The sequence below is a fragment of the Leucoraja erinacea genome, chromosome 8 (assembly GCF_028641065.1).
Source record: "Leucoraja erinacea ecotype New England chromosome 8, Leri_hhj_1, whole genome shotgun sequence".
In the NCBI taxonomy this organism is placed as follows: Eukaryota; Metazoa; Chordata; class Chondrichthyes; order Rajiformes; family Rajidae; genus Leucoraja; species Leucoraja erinaceus.
Window position 1 is genome coordinate 43,455,088 of NC_073384.1, and position 13,238 is coordinate 43,468,325.

At 49.4% G+C, this 13,238-nt stretch overlaps 1 protein-coding gene across 3 annotated transcripts in view; it reads left to right on the forward strand.

Moving 5' to 3' along the window:
• The window catches only part of LOC129699625 (lutropin-choriogonadotropic hormone receptor-like), a 92,757-nt gene that overhangs the window by 24,737 nt on the left and 54,782 nt on the right, over window positions 1-13,238 (forward strand). For all 3 annotated transcript variants that reach the window (XM_055639589.1, XM_055639588.1, XM_055639590.1), the window contains exon 2: window positions 11,848-11,919. In XM_055639589.1, coding sequence (XP_055495564.1) covers window positions 11,848-11,919 — 72 coding nt within the window. The remainder of the gene's footprint in view (window positions 1-11,847; window positions 11,920-13,238) is intronic.

The following is a 13,238-nucleotide window of genomic DNA, read 5'->3' on the forward strand; positions in this document are numbered from 1 at the left end:
CTATAACTACCGAATTATCTTTATGAGAGAGGGTTGGGAGCGGTGGGCACGTAATCGCTCATCGTAACTCCTCATAAAATAAAGATCAAACTTCAAACTGGTAAGTTCTCATTTAATTTTACTATTTTGCTTCGTAGTCACGTGAGCCATTCCGTGAAGATTTCAAAGCTCTGTGATTTCATGCCGTGAGAAACGAGTCTACACAACTACAACTGCTTCATTGACAGATGAGGGAAATATTCATAATGCATACAGACATGACATAGATTTAAAACATGCTGATGCTGTTTAATGAACAAGTAATAATAATAGTAACCCCTCTCATCTGGATGGAAACTATAAATAGAACCTAAAATAGAGTTGGCAAATACCCCTGGTCTGGCAATGGGTTATTATAAATGTTTGGAAAGTTTGCGTTTGACCATGCTGCAACCGTTAGGATGTGGTCCAGCGGAACGTAAATAACCCTTGCTGCTGATGTTGTAGCAGCCCAGGTGGAGTGAGATTTGGAAATCAGTGTCTACTCCTGCATAAATCAAACCCCGTTTTATCACCTGGAGATGGTCTGAAAGGATACCTTATTATAAAAAATTTTTGTAACTAACAAGCATTGCTAGTTCAGAGCCTCGAAAGCTCTTGGTGACCTTGACGTATTGTTGTATATGTGTGCCCTCACATAACCGAAGGTCCCTGGGTATGCCATGAACTAATTTGAGACCTGACGCCCCTTCTGCTCTGCTTAATTAAATCATAAACATAAAATATATACACAGATGTAATCATCCTGTCCCGTCGCAATTATGTAGCGACTGAACCCGTTGCGCTAAAACCAGCGCCACGAGGATAACTACCTTATGAGAGCTGGCGAAAGCTAAGGATGTAGCAAGAGCCCCCTGGTGAAGTAGTGTTAACACAATGTCAATATCCCATACTGTCCTGTACTTGTCCTGGGAGAAATTGTGTTAAAGATATCCTTTACAAACTCGATATCCGGGGGTGAAACCCGACAGAGTGGGTTCCATTTGCTGTAGTAAATATGATGGGAAAGCACGTTGGGCACAGTTAATGGCCCTATAACTCAATTATTATCAAAAGACTATTTAAAAATGAACTCCAAGACGTCAGTAATCTGTACCGTATTAAATGTAACATTAGCATTAAACAAAACGCTTCCCATCTCCTGAAGGGGAAATGTACTGCTTTTTTGGGTGCTATCCCAGCACTCGATGGATCGGTGTGACAACCCAAGCCGTAGGGGCAGTCTATTCAGAATCTGCAAGTCATAAATTGATGTTAACATGCAAAGGCTAGTTGCCCGAGCCACAGGCTGAACCAGCAAAGTTTACGTTTAGAATAACTGTATAAGGTTGTATTATTATTCCCGACAAATGCGGGAATCCAACCTGAACGACCCGGGGGCTCGGGACACTGCGGAGCTGCGGACTACTCACCATCGTGGGGCTGGCCGGCCTCGGAGCGTGGGGAGCGGTGGTGACTCGCTGCTGCGACTCGACTCCTGGGGCTCGGAGGCTCCAGCAACGCAGCCACAGGTCCGGTGAACATCGGGAGCTCGCGGGTCCGGGGGGAGAGAGAGACCGCTTCCCGGAGCTCCCGCAACGCGACTTCTCCAGCCCGTGTCGCGGGGTTGGAACGACCCGGAGCGGGGTCATACATCGCCCAGCGCGGCTTCATGGCCGTGGGACATTCCAGCGCCCGCCGGGGGCTCCAACTTTGTGACATTTAGACCGGGAGCGGGGCCGTAAATCGCCCGGCACGGCCTAAAATGGCCGTGGGACTTATCATCGCCCACCTGGGGCTTGGATATCGGGAGAGACATGGAGAACAGGGGAGAGAAAAGACTTTGCCTTCCATCATGGATGGATGTTTGTGTGAATTAAATTGTGTGTATGTCTAGGAAATTGTCTTTGTTTGTATGGCTGTGGAAACAGAATTTCGTTTGAGCCTCACTGGGGCTCAAATGACAATAAAATTGTATTGTATTGAATCAAAGCTGCATAGGCCAGTCAGACAGTAGGAAAACCTAAAGCGGGATCTTGATTACTTTATTTGAAGACCCGACTGAGCCTTCAATACCAGAATACCACACAAAATGGCGGCGGCGCGGGCACACCGCGACGCCCTGTGTCTCCCTAGAATGGGAAAAATAGCAACGATCCCCTTACCTGCTTCAAGGCTGCTCACTCGGAGCAGTCTTGTACTCATCTCGTACAGCCGACAGGAACTTCTGGACTTCGGTTCCTGCGGCTGCAACAACTTTTTGGACAATCTCCCTCTTCCGTCTGAGCTCATCAGAGCAACAGAGCACCCGACTGGAGACCGCCAGGTGAGTCGCGGGGTTGGAGACCGCCATCCGACCCGCGGAGCCCAACCGACCCTCGGTCCTCACCAGATCCTCGCCCGACGCCCGGTCCTCACCCGATCCCCGGCCCTGACCCGACCCTCGGTCCTCACCGGATCCCCGGCCCTCGCCCGACGCCCGGTCCTCACCCGATCCCCGGCCCTGACCCGACCCTGGCCCGACTCCTGGTCCTCGCCCGATCCCCGGTCCTCACCCGATCCCCGGCCCTCGCCCGACTCCCGGTCCTCACCGGATCCCCGGTCCTCGCTCGACTCCCGGTTCCTCGCCCGATCCCCGGCCCTGACCCGACCCCCGGTCCTCGCCCGACTCCCGGCCCACGCCCGACGCCCGGTCCTCACCCGATCCCCGGCCCTGGCCCGACCCCCGGTCCTGGCCCGACTCCCGGTACTCACCCGATCCCCGGAGCCCAACCGTCCCGCGGAGCTGGAGAACGCCAGGTGAGTCCTGGAGCTGGAGGACACCCGACCCGTGGAGCTGGAGACCACTACCCGACCCATGGAGCTGGAGACCACTACCCAACCCGTGGAGCTGGAGACCACCACCCGACCCGTGGAGCTGGAGACCACCACCCGACCCGTGGAGCTGGAGACCACCACCCGACCCGTGGAGCTGGAGAACGCCACCCGACCCGTGGAGCTGGAGAACGCCACCCGACCCGGGGAGCTGGAGACCACCACCCGACCCGTGGAGCTGGAGAACGCCACCCGACCCGTGGAGCTGGAGACCACCACCCGACCCGTGGAGCTGGAGAACGCCAGGTAAGCCCCGGGGCTGGAGACCATCAGCAGAGCCGCGGGGCTGAAGACCGCCTGCGGAGTAACGCAGACGCGGAGCAACGGAGCGGCAGAACACCAGCGCGCACCAAGCCAGCTCGGCCCACCAGAAGCACCAACAGACGGCGACGGGTACGAAAACACCGCCGGGGACGCAGAGGTGGGTTAAAGGCCAGGTTAGAGCTAGCCCCACACAGGGCAGCGATTCCTAGCCTTTTCCTCGCCAACGTGCGCTCACTGGCAAACAAAATGGATGAACTCCGGCTAAGGATCACCTCCCACAACCGGATCAAGGACTGCAACATCTTGATCTTCACTGAAACTTGGCTCAACACTGACGTTCCTGACAGCGCCATCCAGCTATCGGGGCGTCATTTACTCCGAGCGGACAGGACATCAGACTCTGGTAAGACCAGAGGGGGGGGGTCTGTGCATTTATGTAAACAAAGCATGGTGCACGGACTCCACCATCATCGAGAGTCACTGCTCAGCTAACCTTGAATTCCTCTTGGTTAGATGCAGACCGTTCTATCTGCCCAGAGAGTTCACCTCCACTGTTGTGACTGCAGCCTATATCCCTCCTGATGCTAATGCCAAGCTTGCAATGAAAGAGCTGCATACTGCCATTAGCAAACAACAGACGCACAACCCCGAGGCAGCCTTCATTGTTGCGGGTGACTTCAATCACTCCAACCTGAAGACTGTACTCCCCAAATTCCACCAACATGTATCCTTCCCCACTAGAGTAGACAAGACACTGGACAAAGTCTACACCAATATGGCTGAAGCTTACAAAGCCATCCCCCTCCCCCACCTTGGTCAGTCTGATCACGTCTCATTGTTCCTGCTCCCTAAGTACTCCCCACTCATCAGACGGGTTAAACCAACTGTAAGGACAGTTAAAGTCTGGTCAGAGGAAGCGGACTTCACACTTCAGCAGTGTTTTGGAAACACTGACTGGAAGGCGTTTGCAGCCCAGGCCACCCTTGACTCTCACACGGACATTGATTCCTATACATCCTCCGTTCTGGACTTTATAAACTCCACCATCAATAGTGTCACCTCCCTCAAACAGGTGACCATATACCCGAATCAGAAGCCATGGATGAACAGCGAGGTCGGGCTACTGCTGAAAGCACGGGACACCGCTTTCAGGTCAGGCGATGCTCGAGCCTACAGTTCATCCAGGGCTAACCTGAAGAGGGGCATCAGGAAGGCCAAGCACTGCCATAAGCTCAGGATTGAGGAGCACTTCAACAACAACTCCGACCCCCGACGCATGTGGCAAGGCATCCAGGCCATCACGGACTACAGACCCTCCAACATCACCCCCACATCCAGCGACGCCTCCTTCCTTGAGGAGCTTAATCACTTCTATGGCCGCTTCGACAGGGACAATCTAGAGACAGCCATCAAGGCTGTGCTACCTGCCGATCACCAACCCCTCACACTCACCCCCTACGACGTGTACGTGGCACTGAGTAGGACTAATGCACGTAAGGCTGCTGGCCCTGACGGCATCCCCGGGCGCGTGCTCAGTGCCTGTGCTGCGCAGCTGACAGACGTCTGGACTGACATCTTCAACCTGTCACTTGCCCAAGCAGTTGTCCCCACTTGCCTTAAAGCCACCTCCATCGTGCCAGTGCCAAAACACTCCACTGCGGCAAGCCTCAACGACTTCCGCCCAGTTGCACTTACCCCCATCATCATCAAGTGCTTCGAGAGGCTGGTCCTGGCACACCTCAAAAGCTGCCTACCCCCCACACTGGATCCCTATCAGTTTGCCTACCGCAAGAACAGGAGTACGGAGGATGCCATCTCAATGGCACTTCACTCCGCCCTCTCCCACCTTGACAACAGAGACACTTATGTAAGAATGCTGTTCATCGATTACAGCTCCACATTCAACACCATTATTCCATCAAAACTGATCACCAAACTCGGTAACCTGGGCATCGACCCCTCCCTCTGCAACTGGATACTGGACTTTCTAACCAACAGACCCCAGTCTGTGAGGTTAGACAAGCACACCTCTTCAACCCTCACCCTGAACACCGGCGTTCCTCAGGGCTGTGTGCTGAACCCCCTCCTCTACTCCCTCTTCACCTATGACTGCACACCTGTACATGGTACTAACACCATCATCAAGTATGCAGATGATACAACGGTGATTGGCCTCATCAGCAACAACGATGAGCTGGCCTACAGGGAGGAGGTCCAGCACTTAGCAGCATGGTGCGCTGACAACAACCTGGCCCTTAACTCCAAGAAGACCAAGGAGCTCATTGTAGACTTCAGGAAGTCCAGAGGCGGCACGCACACCCCCATCCACATTAACGGGACGGAGGTGGAACGTGTTTCTAGCTTCAGGTTCCTGGGAGTCAACATCTCCGATGACCTCTCTTGGACCCACAATACCTCTACTCTGATCAAGAAGGCTCATCAGCGTCTCTTCTTCCTGAGGAGACTGAAGAAGGTCCATCTGTCTCCTCAGATCCTGGTGAACTTCTACCGCTGCACCATCGAGAGCATCCTTACCAACTGCATCACAGTATGGTATGGCAACTGCTCTGTCTCCGACCGGAAGGCATTGCAGAGGGTGGTGAAAATTGCCCAACGCATCACCGGTTCCACGCTCCCCTCCATTGAGTCTGTCCAAAGCAAGCGCTGTCTGCGGAGGGCGCTCAGCATCGCCAAGGACTGCTCTCACCCCAACCATGGACTGTTTACCCTCCTACCATCCGGGAGGCGCTACAGGTCTCTCCGTTGCCGAACCAGCAGGTGGAGGAACAGCTTCTTTCCGGCGGCTGTCACTCTACTAAACAACGTACCTCGGTGACTGCCAATCACCCCCCCCCCCCCCCCCGGACACTTATTATTTATTTTTTATTCAAATCGTTTGCTATGTCGCTCTTGAAGGGAGATGCTAAATGCATTTCGTTGTCTCTGTACTGTACACTGACAATGACAATTAAAATTGAATCTGAATCTGAATCTGATGAGGCAAAATGGAGAAAGACAAAAAAAAGACCATTCCTCCTCCTTGTAGCGAGAATGTATCACTCGCCACTGTTATGCCACATATTTTTGCAACTGGTGAATAAGCATGAAAACAACATATCTATATTCGGTGTTCCATCGAACCAGAATTTCATAAATACTGTGTGATCAAACACCCATTCTGTGTTGTCATTGATCTGTACTTGATGATACACCAGTGGCAAGTGTATTAGGTAAACTATTACAGGATACTTTTACTTGATTGCACCCATGTGACTAACATATGCCACCACCATAGTGTATCAACTTGAAGTTGAGCATGCAGATTATGCATATTCGCTTAATCACTCTTTAACCCATAGAATGCACCTAGTGTCTATAGATAATTGATACCAATAACTGAAGAATTGGTAACTCATGCAAATCTCCTCCACCTCCAAACTAGAGATGACATTCAACATTTTCCACGTTAGAGCCTTTAGCATCAGTTTGCAATATAACTGAAAATTTTACTGACCAAACTACTTGAGCAATGCTAAATACTGTTCGTCCATCATTGTGACTTTGGTAGCTTCAGCTGGTAATAGCATACAATGACCTACATGGCACTTGAGAGGTTGCACAATGTCAGTTCTCCCACTTGCACAGCTGAATCACAGCTACTGTATTGCCAATTACTCTTGATGAATAGAAGACTGCTTTATAACAACATGCTGTTACAGGTTTCTATTAACTCCAATCTCTTGCCCCATGGTGGAGTCATAGGTTAATTAATAGTTAAAGGTAAATTCCCATGACCAACAAATCTATTTGGTAACAACTTAAATTTACCTGGATAGAGCAGCCCAATTTCTCAAATATAGTTTGAGGCTGAAACAGTTGATTTTAGCATAATACAGCGTTAAAATATCATCCAGACAAGACATAACAAGTGTTTTGAACTCTGAGTAGTCCACTTTGCAATGCTTTACTCTTGTCATTACTGTTAGCATACTGTTATCATTGCAAATTCATCGCAATTGCCCCTTCCTGATAATTTCAAATATCTCCGATGACCGATATAAATGGGAACACCCTATGAAATCAGTTGTTAGCCAGTAACGAAGTTTCCTATTCGGAAAAGTTTATACCGCACATGCGAGTTAAACAACATTCTCCATCTTTCATAATGAACAGGCCACGCCTGCCATCATTTCGTGCCTGCCTCGAACGACAACTCTGGCCCGATTTCCGAGCCTGTCTTGAAAGACAATCCTGGCCATAATACTGAGCCTACCTCATAATTCTAACCCTGCCTCGAAAGGCAACTCTGGCCATAATTCTGAGCCTGCCTCGAAAGACAATTCTGGCCTCAATCCTGAGCCTGCCTCGAAAGACAACTCTGCCCATATTTCCGAGCCTGCCTCAAAACCCAATTCTGGCCCCAATTCCAAACCTGCTTGGAATGCTAGCATTGTCCAGTTTTACATGGTTAGATGCCGCTAAGTAGATGACAATGTCTTAACAATTTGTGTATTGTACAACCAAGTGTAAATATTACCAACTTGTAAGTGGTCCACTTACCCCATGTTTCAGAAGTGCCAAACCTACCTATCTGCCTGGTCACCTTAGTTGTAGAGTAGAACTGGTAGGGTGCGTGGAACCTCTGCCCAGCTTTCATGCTGCCACCAGCTTCAGTGAACCACTTATTGCCAATGAAGACATGGGGTGCCTTGTCGCCGAAACGATGAAGCTTTGCTTGTTGTTGGTACAGGTGCACAACCTTTTATCCGAAGATCCAAATAACGAAAACCTCCGAATAGCGGACATTTTTTCAGTCCTTGAAGAAAGGTCCTTGAAAACGTTCACCGAGGGCGGCCCGCAGAGGTGACAGCGGAACCTCCGGTCGGTCCTCGAAGAAAGGGGAACTAAATCCCCATTCATAAAAGAGAAGGTGAGGGTATATTGCGCGGGAGGGTTAATAATTGACAATATGCTGCTGTCTGCCCGCTGAGTTAAAAAGTTCCCACGGTAGACTCACAATACACAGTGTATCGTGAGTCTTGCGTGGGAACTTTTTAACTCAGCGGGCAGGGAACAGCAGATTGTCGCTCCCTTCAGTTTCACCCCACCTACACCCCTCTGCTTCCCGGCCATGTGTGTGACCCCTTCCCTCCCCTCTCCAGCTCCCCGCCCATTGCACCGGCGCGGGGGTTTTGCACTGTCTTCAAGTTGGCGATGCCAGCATACAGTGCCAGTCACCGGACACGTCAGTACCAACGGGACACCGACCCCCAGGCCCACTGCAAGCACGGAGATCCCAGAGACCCACAGCCAGCAGCAGCCCAGCCCCGTTCCAACTCCAGAGGAAAACTGCAAACTAGCGGGAGACATCGGGACCACCAGAAGCCGCTCCCTGATGGGCCGCTACGGCGACAAGTGGCAGTTCGCCCACAGCCCGAGCTGTGCCCCCTCATCGGGACACCGACCCCCAGGCCCACTGCAAGCACGGAGATCCCAGATCAGCAACTCCAGCCCAGCCCCGCTCCAACTCCAGAGGAACACGCTCCCCGTAGGGGCAGAAGCTAATGGTGTGCAAGGTACGTCTTGTTCTTGGGGTGGCGCAACTCGGGCTGTGGGCGAACTGCCACTTGTCGCCGTAGCGGCCCATCGGGGAGCGGATTCTTCTGGAGTTGGAGGGGGAGGGGGGTATTGTGCTGTTTGATCGCCCCCTGCTATCTCAGGGACAGGGAGACAGGACGTTCACCGAGGGCGGCCCGCAGAGGTGACAGCGGAACCTCCGGTCGGTCCTCGATGAAAGGGGAACTAAATCCCCATTCATAAAAGAGGTGAGGGTACATTGCGCGGGAGAGTAGGAATCCCAAGACAAAGTTGAGTGAACGTTCACCGAGGGTGGCCCGCAGAGGTGACAGCGGAACCTCCGGTCGGTCCTGGAAGAAAGGGGAACTAAATCCCGTTCATAAAAGAGAAGTGGAGGGTATATTGCCCGGGAGGGTATATCGCCTACCTGGAAGAAACCGGACATTTTTTCCAGGATGTCGTCTGCACACCAAAGCTCACGTTTGGCGCCAAACGCACGTCGCCTCTGCTGCACACGGATATAAGAGTGTGAAAATGTCGCCTTAGGCCGCCTAAGGGCATGTAGCCCCGCTAGGGTGACATGAGTGCGAGAGGTGATTCAATGCTGTGGTCACATTTACAAATTCAGGAATTCATTCAACACACTGCATTTCATACAGACATTTATTCTGCAAGAAAAAACTACATTGAAGACTCAAACTCGCGACCGAGGAACTGCCGGGATCAAGGCGCAAACTCGCGACCTTGCGGATATGAGCCGAGCACTCTACTACTGAGCCAGCCATTAAAATCTACGCTAAAAAATTTCCATTCCGAAGGCCGACAAATTCCGAATTACGAAAAGTGTCTGGTCCCAAGGCTTTCGGATAAAAGGTTGTGCACCTGTACCTTGATTGGTCCGACAACTTTTGCTTCGTCCTCCAGGTTTTGCCTGTTGAATAGGTCTTACATGAATTTTCACACAGAGAGTGGTGAATCTCTGGAACTCTCTGCCACAGAGGGTAGTTGAGGCCAGTTCATTGGCTATATTTAAGAGGGAGTTAGATGTGGCCCTTGTGGCTAAGGGGATCAGGGGGTATGGAGAGAAGGCAGGTACAGGATACTGAGTTGGATGATTAGCCATGATCATATTGAATGGCGGTGCAGGCTCGAAGGGCCGAATGGCCTACTCCTGCACCTAATTTCTATGTTTCTATGTTTCTAATAGAAGATTCGGCGGCTGGCTCTAATGCCCCCCTGATAGCGCTGTTCACTGCCGGCACACATGTGCTCCAGTATGTTCCACGGACATACTTTAGAATTTGAAGTCAGTTACATAATGACCACTCACAATCCCCTCCTCAATGAGGGTGAATCCTAGGCAGCCCTGAAACAGGTACTGCCGCGGGCCCCTGACACCTGCGCTGATATTGCCCTTCCAACGGACCTATACCAGAATGGAACTGATTCTGTTGGGATGGCAAACCTTGCTGCCAGGAATGGTATCTCTGACACGTGCCCTTCATCCCTTGGGGTATGCTCCATGGCTATACCCTCAGACTCGGCGCCAGAATTACACTGACCCGGCATGCTCTCCTCCTCCAAGCGGGAGGCATTAAGCAGCTCAGTCCCAGGCACTGCTGGCGCGGACTCTCCCATTGGCCGGCACTCCCATGGACTCGGCGTCAGAATTACACTGACCCGGCATGCTCTCCTCCTCCAAGAGGGAGACATTAAGCAGCCCTATCCCAGGTGCTGCTGGCGCGGGCTCTCCCATTAGCCGGTGCTGACACAACTCCTGCTGTTGGAGTGTATCTAGGTGGAGCATCCTCTCTATTAGGAGCTCCATCCTGGACAAACGTCCAAATATATTATGCATTACCAGAGGGGAACCCTCCTGGCCCGACTCGTCCGAATCCATAGGGCTGACCGATTTATTGTTGGTTTTACCCCATGTCCTGGGGACCACTGCGGTCTGGGAGCCGCTGACCACACTGTCAGTGACTCTGGTGGTGATGCCGCCTTCCTCCTGGATTTACCTAAATCCAGCTCTGAAACTGTATAGATGACAATTCAGTATAATTCTGGTTTGACCATTTATATATATATTTTCTTTCTGGAATAAATTTTGTCATGGCAATTAATTTTTGTACTGTGACCAAATGAATTCTGCCTCTGTTAACAGCAGGGGCATAGTAAGGTTCAGGATGGTAGTTAATAGGGAATTGGGGTTGCATTTACTGGTTATGCAAGAGAAGACACAGAATGCTGGAGTAGCTCAGTGGGTCAGGCAGCATTTCATCATTTTGCTCGTTTGCAAAATCTCATCAATTTAATGGAGATGCTGCCTGGCCTGCTGAGCTACTCCAGCACTTTGTGTCTTCTACTGGTTGTTCAATCTGTTTATTGTACATTCTCCCCAGCTAGACAGTCCATCTAGATTGCCTCCAATCACCTTTCTTCTCTCCCTTGCCCTATTTCTATTGCACTGCACATGCTTACGGATAATCACATAATTATGGATAGCACTGCACATTCATAGATATGCAAGTGACTACGACAAATTTTGACAATGATTACTTCGGAATAGTTCTGACAGTAAAGGTTAAATTTAGCATACCAATGATCAGATAGATCTTAATTCATTTGATACCAGTGTTTTTTTTAATCATATGCTGTGCACATGTGCTTTAATTGGCCGATTAGGTGTTTAATCTCAGTATGTGGATTTCTTTGATGTAAAGTTTCTACTGATTTGCTGATCATGTTTGACGGCACAGTGGCACAGCTGGTAGAGCTGCTGCTTCACAGCCCCAGGGACCTTGGTTCGATCCTGACCTTTGGTGCTGTCTGAGTAGAGTTTGCAAGTCTCCCTGTAACCGTGTGGGTTCCCTCCGGATGTTCACGTTTTCTCCCACGTTCTCAAAGATGTGCAGGTTTGTAGATTGATTGACTTCTGTAAAATTGCCCCAACTCTGTAAGGAATGGGTGAAATAGTGGGGTAACCTAGAATTAGAGTGAATGGGTGACCGATGGTAGGTGTGGTCTTGGTAAGCTGTTTTCATGCTATGTTTCTAAACTAAAAAAAACTGAATTTGTTGTTCAACTGACATTCATTTTTTCTTTTGTTCCCAGGAGGTTTACTCATCTACCACTGAGAAAGATCCAAAGACATTCTTTTGAAGGACTTAGCAATATTATAAGAATGTGAGTTTAGTAAAAGTTGAATTCTAAATTTGAATATATTGCATTATATTTTAAATATTAAATCTACATGCATTTATAGAAATGCTTAAACTTTAGGGAGTTTAAGGAATTAAATGTTCTTGGTTGCATTTCTACCTCTCCAGTGACTTATTATTGAACGTTTTCGTTGTTTATTAGGTTAGCTGTTGGGTATTGTGTTAACAATCTGTACTGCTGTTGCAAGTAAGAATTTTCATTATTTTGTTTCAGGACGTATGACAATAAAACACCAATGATTTCACTTATTTTACTACCCCTGGCTGTTATACCTGATATAACCAATTGTTTCATTCTATTCTTCAAATCATCTCAATGCTTTCAGGATGGCTTCCACTTCTACCTACTCTGTGCCTCTACATCTTAATTGCCTCTTTTAATCTGTACTCGTCAGAAATCTGGATGCGCTGCAATTGGCGGCAGATGAACTGCTGGAAGACTGAATCAAAGATATTATTACCTCTGATTATGCTATCCTCCTCAGCCAACTCATCACTGTGCATAACACCATTCATAAGTAATATCTTAATATCTCATTATCACTCCTATCTCGGTTTCAAACTCCATATTCTCTCCATTGTAGTGAGTCCAAACGTCGTGTACAAGCGTTGTTTTTATTAAGACAGAAGACCAAGTTCAGACCCGTTGGGTCTGCTCCCCCAGCGCACCCGTTCCCTACCCATAGCCCCCATGGGAGGCGTGGTCCTCCAACTCAAGCCGTTCCTGAATGTAAGATTCCAGCACTCCCGCCTCCCTGAGCAGTGGCCTTTAAAAAAAAAAATGCCAATTGCACTTCCCCTGCGTGTTGCAATAGCAATTCGCCCTCCCCCTCCTGTGGGGTGAAAAGTTCAGAGTGTTCCTGCGTCGTCACTGATAGCCAAGCCATTGTGACGTAATCAGTTGAAGCTGGTCGTTTTAAATTCAAAATCTTTTGATTTTTTTTTAACTTTAATCAGTAATAAGGCCAGAAATAAAGCATAAAATGTGCAGTGAAAGTGATCTCTGCCTGGAGGGGAAAAATGAGAATCAGAATATGTAAAAATCTTGTGAAAGTTGGCATTTTTTAAATCTTTAATCGTGAAAAACGTGAAATATAGGATGAAACGTTCAGTGAAGCTAGCTGAGCCATTGTGACGTCATCAGTGAAAGCTGGTCATTTTAAATTCAAAGTATTTTGATATTTTTAAACTTCTTACTTACCTTTAATCAGTAATAAACATAGAAATAAAGCATAAAATGTTCAATGAAGGTGTTCTGGGGGGAAAAATGTCAATCACAGTATG